Genomic DNA, 17,454 nt, shown 5'->3' on the forward strand with positions numbered 1-17,454 from the left:
AATCATCTCGAGAGTCTGAAACACACCTTTCAACACACACAAACACAAGGGAATTTTCTGTTTCTGGGCATCCACATTAACGCTGTCAAAGTGGAGTTATAAATGATTCCCTGTGCAAAGTATCCAGTGCCAGGTAAAAACACTGTGAGGTCTAGAAAACGGTCACTCATTAACAAGCCTCCACTGCTCATATGTTGAAATTTAACCTTCATTAGCGCCATTTTCTTAGAAACTCAGATAGGGGGTCATTACTGGATTGACTCCAGAAGCTCTGAGGTCAAGGTAGTGGTGGGAAGCAGGGGTGACGTACTGTGGAAGTAAATATGATGGATCAGACACAACCAGGTAAGAAATGTACTGCAAGTACATGGCTATGCCAATTAATTCGTAACTACAGTATAAAGCCCCTAAGTCCAAGGAACTAAGGAGCTGAACTCAGGAACTAAATCAGGAAAGTCCCTTTTGAGCAATCCTGTTTGCGTTTACACCACATCTGAAGATCCAAGAAGATTAGACTGATGAGAGATTAAAAAATAACGTCATTGTCTGAAATGTAATTTTCCCACACAATGAAACAACAGAGTTCTTGTGTTGTTTTCCGGCGGTTTACTGATTTGTAATTGAGACATCCCAAGAGTTCCTGGACCTGAAATGACTATCTCCGGAGCATGGAAAAGAACTACGGCCGAAAACTAAATATTAGACCCTGGTTTCTCCGGTCAAATCAGTAGCGACATCAGATTTACATGAATGTACTTTTTGTTGTCTATATATCTAATAGGAACTTGACTAAAATGTTCTTGGTGAGCAGAGTAGCATTTCAGTTATTAAAACATTTATCTCACAGGCAGTGCCGCTTTGAAGGCAGAAATTAATTAATGATTCTAATTAATTTACACTAAATAAATCACTACAGTATATGCAAATGCACATACGCTGGCATGTATTCAGTATATAATGCCAAATGTACATGAAAGAGAAGGAAAGAAGGGGGAAAAAAAACAAAATTCCCCAAAATATGCAAGTACATAAAAAAAAAAAAATTGGAAAAAATACTCCTGGCCCCAACTTAAGCACCCCTCATCCCTCCACTCAATTTCTACAACGAAATTGTATGGAGCTGATTTTGAGCCAATGTAATTAGCTGTTGTTCATTAACTTAAAATTGAAAACTTAACCTGGATATGACATAAATTATACAATAATTAAATGACAATTTGTTTTTTTGGCAAACAGAAACACTGTATTCCAGTGATCCAACCTTATAAACTGACATTCAAGAAAATAAGAAAATCAGAGTGATCATTTTTGTATTCTCTTGAAATAGACCAAAATATTATAGGGATTACTGTATATTGATACAACACAGGGATTTCTGATGTGCCAGTGGTAAATAGTAATATCTGATAGTAATCTTATCACACTATATGATATTTATTTATCTTCTCTGGTGTTAAGGCTTGTAATAGTTGCATATTTGTACCCCAGTGTGATATCAATAGCCTTATAAAATGTATTATAAAATTACTACAGCTCTTTTTATTGAGAGTGGATAACATTGAAGGAAGGTTAACAGAAAGATTAAAAAAAAAAACATTTATTGAATTCAGATGAAAAGGTCAAAAATTCTATTACCACCAAACCAATCTTTACTACATTTACGATCAACATTCCTTTGGCTGTTTTCCTTCCTGAAGTCTCCAAAACAAATGTGTCCTAATCCTCATGACCATTTTCTCTCCCACAGACAGTCATACAGTATGTAGGTTTTTTGTTCATTTGTATGGGAACTGTCTCGTGATGTGTATGGTGAGAAGAAGGCCAAGCTGAGAATGAGGTTTCAGACCAGAGAAGGGAAAAAACAACAACAGATTTCACTCTGGCTGAGTTCTGGAAACCCCTCTACTTCCTGTGGGCTCTGACCTTCCACTGTCTGCTTTTCTTTCTTTTTTTTCCTCCTCCTCCTCCTCCCCTGCAGTTCTGTTGTTCTGCCCCCTCACTCATCCTGCTTGGACTACATACACACACATATTCTGCAGCTTTCATGACTAAGCATGGGTATGCAGTCATTGTGTGGGCATATCTCATTTTGCACTTATGCACTGTGCTGTATGAGACTGGATATATGGTCTTACAGAGATATCAGGCCACGATCTCCATCGTATCAAAACTCCCACGTCAGCATACAGATATTATTTGTTACATAATGATCACTATACAACCTGAATTTAATTTAGTGCAATATTTTGGTTGGACTACACCCAGATATGCTTGGATATTTTTCACCAATATTGCTATCACCCTGAGTTTTAATGTAGATTTGCCCTGGAGAGAAGAGAAATCTCAGGAAAGATATGATGGCATAATAACTGTCTAAACTACAGAGCAAATATTTAATAATTTCTGGAGGAAATGTGTGTGCTCACTGCTGAAAATTTGCACTTGAAAGATTTGAAAAAGTTGAATAACTGAACAAAGTGCAATACAATGAGTAAAAGAAGTTGCAATGGTAGCTAAAATGGAAGGGCTGAAAGACGTTGAAGTTTCAGATTAAGTACTGAAAGAAGTTGAAGAGTTCATTTGAGTGAAAGCGCTGCGAGGAGTTAAAGACTTAGTTGAGCTTCAAGCAATGAAAGGAGCTGAAATGTTGGTTGAAGTACACTGTGCTAGAAGGGTCAGTCAAAGTGGCGGTCCAGAAATAAAGAAGTGCCTTTTCAGATGTCTAAATGGAAAGTAACTGTTGCTATGTCAGCTGAAGAGTAAGCACTGCAGGACTGTCTAGGAAAACACTGAGAACACAAGGAATTTCCAAAAGGATGATAATCATAAAGAAGTGTGCATCATTAAAAACAACTATATAATTATTAATAACTCACATTATGAACCTAATTCTATTAGGTCATTTCTTTCTGATGAAGTGCATTAAAACAAATAGTATAATATATACTATAATACACTGGGAATGTCCGTTTTACTGAGAGTACTGCTTCCCTTTGCTATGCTAAGCTAGGCTGATCACCTCCCAGCTCCTGCTCTGTATTTAACAGACATGAGATTGATGGTGATATTCTCATATCATTCACGGAAGGAAAGCGAAAAATACTCAACTATTTCTTTACACAGCTCAACATGGCATAAAATGACTTTGAAGCTCATTTTTTGAGGACATAATAAAATTGAGATCAGCACAAAAACTGCGGTCCCGGAAGCTTTGATCTAAAAAACAATGGGATCAGAACTAGGCTTGAAAAACCGACAGCTGAATTCTGTTCATGCACACATGGGGGAATCTCTTCAATCTCCAGGTCTGACCTGCTCTTTGATTCAATGTGAACTTGAGGTCAATGGAGGCTTCCTGGATCAAATAATAACAATAAATAATAATAATAATATTAAAAAATAAAAGGACGCAGGGAGCCTTATCACCCTCTGACACACACTCTGAGCCAGCAGCAATGCACTACCCCAGGTGACCCCCTTTGACTCCCTGCCAGGACACCCCAGGCCTCCCTTGGATATGCGAGTCAGCAAAAACTGGCAGTGAAGGAGTACGTGTGTTTATGGATGGGTTACTTCATGACGATGCACTTTACACTTGACTTTTGAGGTTATGCCTTCTGCTGAATAAAAATACATTTGCTCTTCATGGTGATGCGCCTCAAAAGTTGTGAATTAGTTGAGAAATAAAGTTAACTTTGAGAGCAGGTATTATATTTCAGAGTCTAGTTGTAGCCCATGATGCATATTGTATAACTTAATGTATTCACTGTAGGTTACTGAAAGATCTCACAACTCTCGTGCACAGAGAGGAAACTGTTGTAACATTTTTACACTGTATTGCAGTGACAATGCACAAGTTCCTGAGTTTCCTTCCTTGGTGTTGAAAGCTCACTGCTATTTCACTGCATTTCCCAGAGTTCACTAGTGCCAATCAAGCAGCATAGCTGAATCATCTTTTCCCTTGAATTTTCTGTAGTTAAAGTAGTGATTTTCTATGGTGTTTTTTTCCTTCCTCTTTCAGTCACGGTGGCTATTTGTTCTCACGCTAACAGTTTTCTTTTAAACAAGACTCCATTGCTACTGTCTGACATTTAAATCACTTCTTGTATGCCAGAGGCTATTCATCATCTGGGGCCAGATAAACACATGATGTAGATTCATATACAGAATGCATGTACCAGTGTCTATACGGAAACTGTAAAAACATACAGTAGATGTAAAAACACCCCCTCCCTTCACGCATGCTTTACATCATGCACACTCAGACTTATTACAAGTCAGCTGAGTTGAGTGTGATGAAGCAGTGAGGCAGAGGAAGGATAACATCAACAAGGGAATTCCTGTGACATTTTCATTGAAGCTGTAGTGTTTTCAGCTCATCGTGGATCTCAGAGTATCGGGAAAGTTTAGTATAACAGCATGCCTACATGTGTGCCTTGGTTCTTCTCCTTTTTTATTTTATTTCCTTTATTTCTATTTTTATTTCCTTCATTTGGATTGTTCAGCAGAATATGCGTATGTGTTTGTTTTCATCTTCTAACTTTAAATTTTAGTTTAACACTTGGAACGTATAAGCAGTATTTTTTCACATCACAAGTAGTCTGGAAGGCAATCATGGTCCAGTATGCAAGTTACAAATGTGTGATTTGGAAGCTTAAAGCCTCGAGTCAAGTACAAATACACTGAGAATAGAGTAGGAGACACCTTGCATCCAGCAGTTAAACTTTTGAAATAAAAAATTGTGCATACAGTATTTATTCTGGACTTTTCAATAAGGGAGAGGGAGTACATGTAATATGAACATTTTTAAAAGGGTAACTACACACTCCAATTCTGCTAATACCCTCGACGAGTGTAGGAGGTGTGACCTTGTGGGTACATGGTGTGAGATGTGAGAGGTAAGGGGACACTGTTGGCATATGATGTCATATGGTGGTACCATATGACATCATATGACAACAAGAATTTATCATTCATCATGATTTGTCATTATGTGTACACTGCAAAAATAATCATTTAGTGTGGAGCACCTCTTTAACTAAGTAAAACTTATTTGTGAAACAACCATATCACTGAAAATCCAGTTTTAAGGGGCGGGCCTACCAGCATGATTTGTGACATCACAACTAGTTTGGAGCCAATCCTGGTCCAATATTCAACTTACACAAGTCTGATGTGGAAACATGAAACTTCCAGTGCACAAACACTGAGAATGAAGTTTATAGTGAATTAGGAGGCATCTTGTGTTCAGCAGTTAAACTTTTAAGATTAAATATATTTGCATATTTATAGATTCTGGAATTTTTAATGAGGGAGAAGGAGTAGATGTCATTTTATGTATTTTAGCAAGATAATTGAACTTTTGGTGGAAAAACCATATCGGACTCAAATTATTATTCAAAGTAGTCTTTTAGTAACATCTTAAAACATTTCTGGGGGGGATCTTTAAAGCAACATTTTGCAACTATTTTACCTTAAAATAACAGCTTCAAAATCACTTTGATGATACACTGACTTGTAATTAGGGAGAACGAAGCCTCTTTCATTCCCACTCTGCCCTGAACGCCTGTTCTTGCACTATGTAACTTGGGTTGAACAGGTACGATCACTAAAAATAGTAGTTATCTGGATGAAACTTCAGTTTAATGAATACGTGCAGATGGGTCTTCAGCTAATAAGCGACAGCTGATGAGCCCTTTGGTGAATTATACCCACTTGTTATCTTGCCAATATGTTACTATTTCATTATCAATAGAACTAACATACATACATGCTAGCAGCCACCGGACTGTATTTTCTGCGGTGTGTGAAGATGATGTGTATCATAGTGGATCGTAATGTAAGTCAATCAGTGTAATGCTAGCTGTTAGCAACTACATTTTAAGACACAGCTTCTGTGGGTTCAAATGTTGGCGATCACAAAATTAAGCAACAGTAACAACAGTAACCCTGTGTCTGCTAGCATAGTGTGAGCAGCATGCTTAGCTAAGCAGCAATGGACCGGAGCACCTCCTGTGTAGACACAGACGGAGAACTCACTGCTGCTGCTGCTCTGCTAAACGTGCTGCTCACGCAATGCTTGCGGTCTAGATACGGCGTTTCTGAAGTTTTGAAGTCTGTTCCCTGTGAAATAGTGTTCCCTTACGTTATACAATAGTGTGGTACCCTCAATGCTCATATCAACAGAAATAAACGAGGCTACTGTTGCTGCTGCTCAGCAGAAGTTACAGTCTTCCTTTAAGTCACATGACATCTGAGCAAACTCCTTTGCTGAAGACGTAAAGAAATGATGTTAAAGTTCTCGGAAAGGCCAGCAAGTGGACCTCGACATAAGATTCATTTGTCAAGCTATTGTTATCTATGTCAAGAGGGAATTTTCACATTCAAATTATTCAATTGAGCAGCGGAACCCAGACTTGTGTTATCAATATGTTGTTGTCAATCGAACATGCATGACGACAAACTGATTTGGTGATGTTAGACAAAGGATCGTTTTTTTTCCAAACAAGGGAACATTAACTTATGAATAACAGTGGTAGTGAGCAATGTGCATAGTATGTGTTTTAGTCTGAAATCTACAAAGTCGGCCCCTTGTAATTAGAACAAGCAAGTCAATACATAAAGTGTCTAAAGTTTCTCTAATGAACAAAAAATAAGACGTTGGTTCCAAAAGTTGTTTTTTTTCACAACCTGAATAGCTAATTTCCTTTTATTTTTAAGTTTGTCCTGGCAATGACTCTGCAAATTGCTGCATTAAAAGGCTACTAAGGCTTATCAAGGGATAGGTTTCAAGGTCAGTTTGCCTTGATTGACACTTCTCCCAGCTTATCACAGCCAGTCTTATTGGTTGCCGTTTGCTTGTCACGCCCTCAGTTCAACTCAGGCTCTGCCCTTGACCCAAATATGGAGCTTCTGGCTCAAGCTACAGAACCTACGGTTTCAAATGGACCAAATTACCATTATCTTATATCAGTTGAAGATAGAGAATATACAAATAAAATGCTGCTTTCATTATTTAGATTTATTTTATAACAGATCATATGTGAACCTGGCCTTACTCAACAGGAACAGAAACATCTCTGTTCCACAACTAACAGCACTATCTTTATGTTTTTACATACACATGCTGTTTTGAATAGGCCTGTGTTGGTATATCTACTCAAAGGCTGTTGAAGAACATGCAGTAGTCAATAAAACATTTGACTGGCAAAAGTCAAGCCTTACTGACATTCTTCTCTGACACATTTACATCTGTAGATAGGATTTTTATCGTGTTCTTTCTCTCTCATGGCCAATTTTACGTCGGTATTTGTTCACCTATCACATAAAATACACAGTTAAAAGATAATGCAGCTGCCTTAACAAAATACAGGTGCATATTCAGACTTATCAGGTTTAAAATCCCCCTACTCCATTCACTAAATGACTGTACAATCAACAAAATGGCTAAAATGTCTGAATTGCCCTAATAATTCCTCCGGCTGAACGGGGGAATGTTGATGTGTGTGTAAGTGCAGTGGTAACAGGAGTGCAGTTCACCACACACATGCAAACATCACACGCCCAGCCGCCAGTACACTCAGACAGACACACACACACACACACACACACACACACACAGGGGATGTTTTGAGTGCACTGCAGTGTGGGGCACTGGGGGCCCTGAATGAAAACATGCTGGTAGAGGGATGTATCAGATGTTTGTCCACTCGTGGAAAAAAAAAAAAAAAAAAAAAAAGACATGTTGATCCAAGATCTAACTGTGGCTTCTTCCTGAAAAAAAGGCCTGTGAGTTCCAGCCCAGCAAGTGCTTAGCTTGGCACTTTCCCCACCAGTTCTAACTAAAGCCTCTGCAGAGTTTTATGGCATGTGGTGATGCCAATAGCTGTTTTTGGGTCTATGAAGGCTTTGTGCAGATAACTGACAGTGTGAGGATGACAGTTAGACCAGTATGAGCTTTTGAAGGCCATTAGTGATAGCAAGATCTTCACTGAAGCACAGCAAGATATGTTGTGCTGATATTTTAATTACAAAAAAAACTTAAAACTGTACTAATCAATGTTTTATACAAACAATGGCTTAAACAGCTATGTGTAATGTGAAAAGGGGGAAAGGGCCAAACCCACAGCGAATTACCACCGACTCTGCAGTTCCGCTATATTTTATGGAGCCTTTTCGAGTCTTTGGTTTGGTTTTAGGGCCTGGTAGGGAACTGGTTTGGTTCATTCTTACCACTCACACCAATCACATTCCAAACAACACACAAACTAGTTGGTGAACACAGCGGAGCATCTAGCAGCTAAAGAGACATATTTACCTCAGGAGTCCGTAGAGAACAAAACAGAGCGAAAAGAAGAGTCAGTATTGGCCTTACACTCGCCAGGTGGACAGAAACACAACTCCAAATGAATGCTGTTTGCTAATATATTTTTTGTTTTAAATCGTGATCAGGCTCTCACTGCCCTCAGTACCCGTTTTAAACAAATGCAGGAGTTTGGCGAGATGTTTGGATGTCTTTCTGATCTGACCACACTGTGTGAAATGGAGGAGACTGACCTACAAAGACAGTGCACAGGACTAAACGATGCTCTGAGCATGTCTGAATCTCAGGACATAAACGCACCGGACCTCTTCCACGAGTTGCAGATACATCGAGAGATAATTCCAAAAGGAATAATTACAGCACTTTAAACTTTTCATTTCCTCTAAAAGGACTGAAGCAACCTCCCCCAACTGTGAGATTGCACTCAGGATCCGACTGACTATCCCAGTAACAGTGGCATTGGGTGAGCAAAGCTTTTCAAACTAATTAAAAACTATTTGCGCACCTCTCTCTCACAGGACAGACTACGTGGGCTCGTTGTTCTATCAGTTGAGAAGGACATTGCATCCAAGCTGGATTACAAGGATTTTATTACTGAGTTTGTGGCCAGGAAGGCAGGGAAAGTGACTTTCACTTAATCCATTTATGTGTATGGTGAGTCGGACTGAGTCCATCTTATTTGTTTGAGTTACAGTACAGTGCACACTACAGTAGGCTAGGCCATGTATGACCTGACCAGTATGAAAAAATAATCCTACATTGTAAAGAAATGTACAGATCTGAAATATTGAATTGAAAACTTCCAGCTTAGTCACGTTTCCATGGAAATGTCATGTCAAATTAGTCACAGATCAGATGACTGTCATCAGTGGGTGTAAAGCCAATAGGCTAGTTTTTACTGTTGATTTTTTTTTTCCTTTGAAAGACTATAGCAACAAGTGATGAGCTTATACAATGTACACAGGATGCGGTATTATTCTAGCCTACTTGTTCAAAATGTATTGTCTATATATTACTGCATTGTCCAGCCTGCAGTAGATCTAGAATAGCTATATGCATGTGACTGTGACTGTGGGCTATGTGTAATGACTGGTTTGAAAAATGTTTCGAAATCTGTATGAAATGTAGACTATAGAGCTGAAATACTGAATTGTAACTGTCATACTTCAACATGCCAACATAAAGTGACAGCTGAGCTGACTTGATGATGTAAAGCCAATAGTTTTACACTTGATTTTTTTTCCCTTTGAAAGACTGTAATAGCAAAAAGTCATAGCATGCGTGATGATGCTGTATTATTCTACTTGTTACAAATGTATTGCACCAAGATTACAGTTGCTGTAGAACTACAATAGCTATGTTGCGTGTGACTGTGATTCATGTGCATGCGTGTCAATGACCAGTGCCTCGCATGTCAAGTTTGCACGGGGCCTAACACACCCCCACGGCAGCCCTGATGACCATCATGTAACATCTAAACTGAGCTGTTGTGAAATCTGCACATATGTTTTAAAGCTGTTTGAAGTGCCGAAGCTAACTGGTTAGAAAGCTATCTAGCATGCACTGCACTTTTCCTCTGGGAGGTTTGTTTGGTGGTTCGTTAAGCAAACCAAGTTCCAACGCAAGATTTTGTCCCCGTTTGTAGATAAAAATGAGACAGTTCAAAGTCTGAGGTTCTTTTTGTATTGTCTGGCTCAGAGCTGCACTCTGGTCCAGTGACCGCTATGGTCTGACTGCTAGTGTCATATCAGCCAATGATAGAACGGTGATAGTATATGCTCAGACAGGATGGAATGTCATGAAACAAAAAAAAATAAAATATATAAATTTCTCCCTTTTGGTTATTTTTTTTTTTTTTTCAAAACAGAGCAAATAACATGTAATTTAGAAAGCACATCTGTATGCTGTAGCAGAAAAAACATGCAATTTAATTTCAGTTGGACTTAAAACAGAGTATTTACTGTAAAACCGTATGGCTGACAGTAAAAACCTGAAAGCACATTTAGATACCATGATATACGAAAACATTGGTCTGATAAAAAAAAAAAAAAAAAAAAGCATTAGGTGTGACTGAGGGGATATAATCAAAAGTATGTTGAATTAGCTCTCATCTGCAGACATAAGGACACAACAGCGAGTAAAAGAAGCTCCTCTATTCTCTGTTTTGTATTTACTTTTGGTGGAATTCCAGTTATGGCCTCTAGCTTCGACCCAAGCGTCCCACCATGCACTTTCTTCAATGACTCTGTTTAATCAGCATCTTCCACACAGGCCAATATGCTCCACTGGTCATTAGCTACAACCGCACCTCTTGGCTCTTGTTAACAAGCTCTTCAGGGATAATGACTATTCACCTTAATCCATCAGTGTGACAGCTGGGTCTAATGCTCCAAAGTCATCGTATTTCTAACGCGGTACTGTGCCGGTGGTCACTATCTTCTGCTAGTGTTTTGGTTAGGCTGATATGATATTTTAGTGCCGTATGATGTAAAAGAATGATCTTTAACCATCATATCTGCATAAAAGGAGTTTATTTTTCTATTGAATGATCTTTCCCTCAATTTGACTCATCTACTTTCATCATCATTTTTTGCAATGGACACATGTTGTTGCCACGCTGCATTACGGTCCACTTGAGACTACAGTCGGAAATAGAGTTTCTGTCTCCTCCTTGACAGATTTCTCCCTGTATGACTGCAGACGGTCGCAGCAAAATGGCAGCTCAAGAAAGAAGAACTTGCACTATTTTTCTGAGGAACTGACACCATTATGTGAGGTTTACCATTGATACTTTAGTACATTTTGTACCGTCAACCTCACTGTCTCATTATTTTTTAAAACAATTCCATTAGGTGCATTTTTTACGTTGAGATGCTCTTGCACCTGTGCATTAAACCTGTCAGCACTTCACTTACAGCGCAGCGCATTATTGTCAAACTGACAGAGCCCCCCCCCCCCCCCACCCTAACACACACACACACACACCGTCCCCACTGTTCCCATCCGCCCCACACCCCTCCTCCACCACCACAACAGGATATTGCTCAGTGGCACAACAGGGTTATGGCTGTATGGAGACATGTAGGGGCAGGCCAGGGACATAGATTCAGAGAAGAATTAAAAAACAAGAGGCAGGAGGAGGCAGGAGAGTGATACGATCTCCCGGCGCACAGAGAGAGGGATTGTGTTCGCTTTGGCCGGCCTCATATACAAACACCATATTAACATAACTCCTCTTTCTTTTGCGCGACAGGAGATGTTTTCCAGTGGAGAGGTCTACCTCTACTGGGAATGAACCCGACACAGGGGTGAAGATAAGCGAAGGGGTGAAACAGAGTATAAGCAGATGCTGAAGGGAACAGGAAGAGGAGGAAGAAGTGAGGCTACGAGGTGGTTGATGATTGAGACTGACAGAAGCAGTTAGTGCTCGTTCAAACGTTAAAGCTGATAAAAAAAGTGAAAAATACAGAAATGTTGAGAGGAGTCTAGGAGAAAGGTATTCTCAGGATGTGCTGAATAGGGGCTCCTTTGCTTTAAACAAACCTTGAAACCGAGGAGTGAACCTTCTGCTGCTCCCAACCAAGGTTGTTTTCTCAGAAACTACAGTACTGAATGCTTTGCGGTGTCAGTCGTTCCCAGTTAAACATGGAGCAACCCTGATCTTTTCTATTTTAGTGTGTTTTGGCAATCAGGATCTGCAGTAACAGACAGGATGAGCTTTAGGAGGTTGGAAATCTTTTGTACCGCAACAGATACAACCACAGAGCTGACAGGGATTATATGCTGCATGGCAAGAATGATAATAACAGAGGGGAGGCTGCTGTAAAATTCAGGTGGCTCAGTGTGTAGGTTCGCTAAAAGCACCGTTAGAGCCGAGAGAGCCACTTGTTATGCTTCAAAAGGGGGACAGAAAGCTTTATCAGCGATACATCTCTCTGCAATGTAGCTTTAATGACAAGGTCCATTGCGTACGTGTCTGCCACGAGGGCCAGAGAAACTGACGCAAGAGCATCCCGATACCCCTGGATGGCATCAAAGTCCAAAGTGGTGATGAGACAGGAAGCTTTCTCTTGAATTCCTGACCTTTGCTACCATTCGTAGCAAAGGTCAGGAATTCTGTCCTATCAACAACGCATATTTGCAGGCCTCTCAGTCTCTGCACTCAGTAGCCTTGGCCTACCTTTTACAGCCGGAGTTTCACATGACTGGGCTACGTTTCAAAAAGATGTGTTGTCGTAACGCTAATCTTATCCTTAAATGCTTTGTCATGATCTTGAACTATAACACTCAATAAAGCTGATATATTAGCAACGACTTGGACTGCAGCGATGTGCAACATTCAGAATAAAAGAGAAATCGTTCAATTCCCCAGGTTAATGAGCTGTTCGTGTTAATAATTCTACTGGAGCACAGGCCTTACAGTATGTGGAGAGAGTTAAAAATGTTTCCTTTGTTCTAGACATGGCCTTGTAAGCACTGAGAGGCCATTAGCAGCTTTATATACACTTGTACACCATGTTCCATCACTGCCATGGGGCATATTGCCACAGAGAAGGCCCAGTATATAAGTGTGCACCATTTATTTTCACCAATCTAACACTGACAGATTTGGGATAGACCAGTTTGATTGGTGAATGACTTGTAGTGCAGGCTTGAAGGACAGTGAACTTACTGTTGTTGGACTTGAGATCCCGGTGGATGACGGGGACGATCGCCTCGCTGTGCAGGTACAGCATCCCTTTGGCAATCTGTACAGCCCAGTTGACCAGGACATGCGGCGGGATGCGACGGCCCGCCAGCGCCCGGCTCAGTGGCCCACCAGAGGCGTACTCCATGATGAGGCACAGGTTGGGCTCCTGCAGACAAACACCTTTCAGGGCGATGATGTTGGGGTGGGTGAGCATGGCGAACAGACGCGCCTCCTGCCTCACATTCTGCGCCGTCACGCTGATGTCCTCATCCGGGTCTTGGCGGGCGGCCTTCACAGCCACCAACCCGCCTCTCCATGTACCGCGATACACCTTCCCGAAACCCCCGACCCCTATGACCTCCTCCAGGTTCAGTTCCCGAAAATCCACCACTGCGGGTTCAAACTCACCCACCACGGCCGGGCCGAGCTCAGCGACCACGCCGGTGCCCGGAAGTTTCCCATATCCACTGGGCTTGAAGGAGCCATAGTTGGAGGGAAAGATGCCCACCTTGTTGTTGACCTTTCCCGCCCACCAGCCCTCGTCCCCTGATATCTCAGAGTCCAGAGAGAGGACTTCCACCAGGTCACCTTTACGCAAGGTGAGCTCATCTTTACAGGACGCCTCATAGTCGAATAAGGCCGTCCACACTGGGTTGGTGAAGTTCCCTTTTTGTGATTGTTCCAAATTTTTCCAGTTCGACAGCGGGCCTCGACTGAATATGTTCTTCAGTGGCTCCATGGAGCCTCACGCAGATGTTTTGACTGGATCTGATTTTGCACCCCAAGGGTTTGAAAATAAAGTACAAAGGAGTACTTTATTGCGCCTCGCTCCCTTTCCTGTCTTTCTTGTTGGTTCATCAGGGACCACTGAAATGTGTTCAAAAGCTTGACCAACAAGTGGGCTACACAAGAGGATTCAAAGATAACTGAATGGTAAGTGTCTTTCATTCGTCTTGACATTAAATGCAAAGCTCTTCATTTGAAAATGCACAATCAGTCGAGAGATTGCTCTTGTTTGATTAAGTGTTTCAAAGCTCGGAAAGGCAGCACTGTCTCTACTGAATTTCTCTCCGTTCAAGTGATGTGGTGTGTGGTTTCCCAACACATGGTTTGAGCACAATATAATTTCACCAGCCTGTATTTAAGAGACTCTTGAATCACCTCATTATGGGTGAATTAGCTCTTCTCTTCCCTCATTCAATTGCCACCTGTTGAATTCTGATTTGGAGGGCTAAAAGTGCCCAAAGCTTGTTGTAAAGCACTTCTAGTGCTGCAATTGCAACTCCAAGGTGAGGTTCACTCTGCATTTAGCTGTCCATTTGAGTTTTTAATGTATTTTTAGCCATTAAGTGCAGTGGCCACCACAAGCAGGAAGCGCTGAGAAGCGGAGAAGAATAGCAGGAAAGGAGCATTCAGTCCAGCCAACCAGTGTTTCACGACAAGTTTCAGAGCTGAGCAGTTCGCATTATTAAGCCCAAATCTCCAATAACCGCGTGTGACCGCAATGTAGCGGCGCTCCCGCAGGAAATCCCGCATCCCATTGCGCGAGAGTATCCATACTCACGGTGTTATGAGAGCAGAAGCACGCGATGAATTGGGCTATATCACAACACACAAACTTAGGAACCGCCGACTTTGTAACAGGAAGAGCTATCCAAACCTGCTTGACTTTACTTTCCAGACAGAAACACGCAGTAAAAACAAATCCTGCTGCTTCCTAGTTGGAGTTCATTGCGTGGCCTGGTCCCGCTCGGTGGTCTTGTTGTTACATTCGGTATCCAAACAGCGCCATAACTCCATCATAACTGATTATCATACTCCTCTTCCTCGGTCAGTGTCCACTCGCCAGGACCTCGAACCACTTCTACGTCTATGCTTACAGTCAGTAAAGAGGGTGGGGTTTCAAAAGTTTTTCTGTCCCAACAGGAAAAGAGTCAGATGACAGGCCAGAGTCAAGCTCGAGACAATTAGAACGTATCCGACCGTAACTGTCATAATAAAACCAGGATACACGAGAGCGCTTTATTTGAGGTAAATAGAACAAATGCAGTTTGTAGAGGTTTGAATTTAAAAGACAGAAAAATATTAGTATACGTCCGAATGAAAAAAAGTAAGCAGTAGCTAAAATAATATTAGATAATATAATAGTCTTAGGCCATTTACAGTACAGGAATTAAGTGACTGGGCATTTAAAGGTGCAGTGTGTAGAATTTAGTGGCATCCATAGGAACCGCCTTGGCAGAAATGGAATATAATATTCACAAGTATGTTTTAATTACTGTATAATCACCTGAAAATAAGAATCATTGTATTTTCATTACCTAGAATTTATATCTACACACGGAGCAGGCCCTCATCCACGGAGGGCGCCATGTTTCTACAATAGCCGTGAACAGACAAACCAAACACTGGCTCTAGAGAGGGCCTTTCACGGTTTTTGCAAATTTTGCGGCCACCGTAAGTTCTCCTACACACTTGGAAGGGGAAGGTTATGGTTAGGCAATCTGAAACCTCACTGCTAGATGCCACTAAACCCTACACATTATTGTGAAGTGTGTATCAAATATATCAGTGAGGACAAAGCTGAGAAACTCTGATGACATAATGTATTATCATATAGTCAATATCAAGACTCTTTATAGATTTTTTGTCATTTTTGCTTAATTTTGCTCTCCATTAGGATAAAAACTGCTGTTAATGGGGAGCCCACGCCACCTGCACTCAGCACAAATGTGATTTAAAGTACAGGTGTAGCAGTACTGTATGTGTTATATCAAATTGAAGCTAAATTACTGACCTCAGATAATACTCAACAAGCTTTAAGTGCACACCAGAGATACCATTTTACAGTAATGAAAGTGCATTATAGATTTATCATTCACTGTCTTAAGTGAAAGGAAGATATGGATTCAGATACTAGTGCACAACCCACTGTTAATGTATGTAATATTAGCCTATACCTGTGGTTCCCAAACTTTTTCACGTCAAGGACCCCTAAACTGACACAAATTAGACCATGGACCCCCATTTTTAGAGGATTTTTGCTTTTAGATGTTTTATTACTGAAAGTGTGTGAAACCGATTACCAAATTAGTCATACATTCTGTCATTGTGTTACTTATGGAAGGAATTTTAGTGAAAACAAATTATTCTCCTTTTTGCTGGTGACCCACTGGGGGTCCCCAGACCTCACTTTGAGAATCACCGGCCTATACGCATGTATTTTTGAGACTTTTATTCTGAATTCATTAATTTCCGGTAGTTTTCTGGCCACTTCCTGTACTCCTCTACACTTTAGAGGAGCTGGCAGACAATACTTCAGAGGAAGTGCTTTGCCTTCAACTTAAAAGAGTGAAATTTCTTACATTTTGATTACAGCAGTACATGTTTAAATGACCAGCACAGTAATTTTATTGTTTGGGAAGAAAACACTTGTATTTTGATTTACAGTAGATATTATCTACCAAATACGTTTTAATCTGACTTTTTATTTTGAAACTCATGCCAGAAGTGTTTCCTGTTTTTGTGTCTGACTTCACATACATTTTCACAGGTGGCACATGAAACTGAGAAAGATCAAATGCTCGTGAAACATTTACCAAAAAGTAATCCACTAAACCACAATAATTCATAGTCTTTCTACCCAAGTTCCTACGGGTAGACAAATATGCAAACATCAAAAAATTATCAACACAAATCACAATTTTCCTGAAAATATGCCATAAATATAAGTGTTTAATTTCCTATTTTGTTCTTTCCTTTAGAATGTCACTATATATCTGTAATAGTGTTAAGTAAACACACCCTGCATACGTCCTGCAAATGTGATTACACTTCATTTGTTGGTAGGAGTATGTTCAATACATACCATTTGCTTTTTGTTCAACTAAACCCTGATTGTCTCTCTGTTCCAGGAGTAGTGTTCTGAAGTGAAATCAGTATCTTGAAGTGTCTTCCTGCTGAATCAGTTGAAATATTAAGTTTATTCAAGAGTTTTAAGTTAAGAAATAAGATAGTATTTCATTACAAATTATCCCCAAAGAAGAGAGGATAAACTGCTTCTGTTGGATTTCTGTGAGGAGGAATTTGTTCAAGGGTTTCTTTTGTCTAGTGTTACTTTGAGCAAAAAAAAAGTTTCAAGCTTCTCTTCAAGCAACACTCTTAAAAGTCTTCAGTGTGTGGCTGCTTTAATGTTCTTTATGGAGTTTGATGGGCTACTTACGTGTGTGGGGTGGAAGGGCTATTACTGAAAAAAGCTACATTCGACTTTGTTTTTAGTAAAGTCAAATGTAGCTTGTTTAAAAGTTTTATTTCAAGGAGAATACTCTTACTTTGAGTACAATTTTGTTATATTGAAAGCACTCAAATTCAGAAAAGTAGTTCTGCCTCAACAAGCCAGATTCTGACTGACTATACTATAGAATATACTTGACTGATTGGT

General features: G+C 40.3%; 1 protein-coding gene across 1 annotated transcript in view; it reads right to left on the reverse strand.

Annotated features, from left to right (window-relative positions):
* LOC122973423 (mitogen-activated protein kinase kinase kinase 11) overlaps positions 1-14,915 on the reverse strand; it is a 57,413-nt gene extending 42,498 nt beyond the window's left edge. The window contains exon 1 of the mRNA XM_044340910.1: positions 12,996-14,915. Within this exon, the coding sequence (XP_044196845.1) occupies positions 12,996-13,752 (757 nt within the window). The 5' untranslated portion in view covers positions 13,753-14,915. The remainder of the gene's footprint in view (positions 1-12,995) is intronic.
* Positions 14,916-17,454: the final 2,539 nt, after the last annotated feature.

Source organism: Thunnus albacares, chromosome 22, assembly GCF_914725855.1.
Source record: "Thunnus albacares chromosome 22, fThuAlb1.1, whole genome shotgun sequence".
NCBI lineage: Eukaryota > Metazoa > Chordata > Actinopteri > Scombriformes > Scombridae > Thunnus > Thunnus albacares.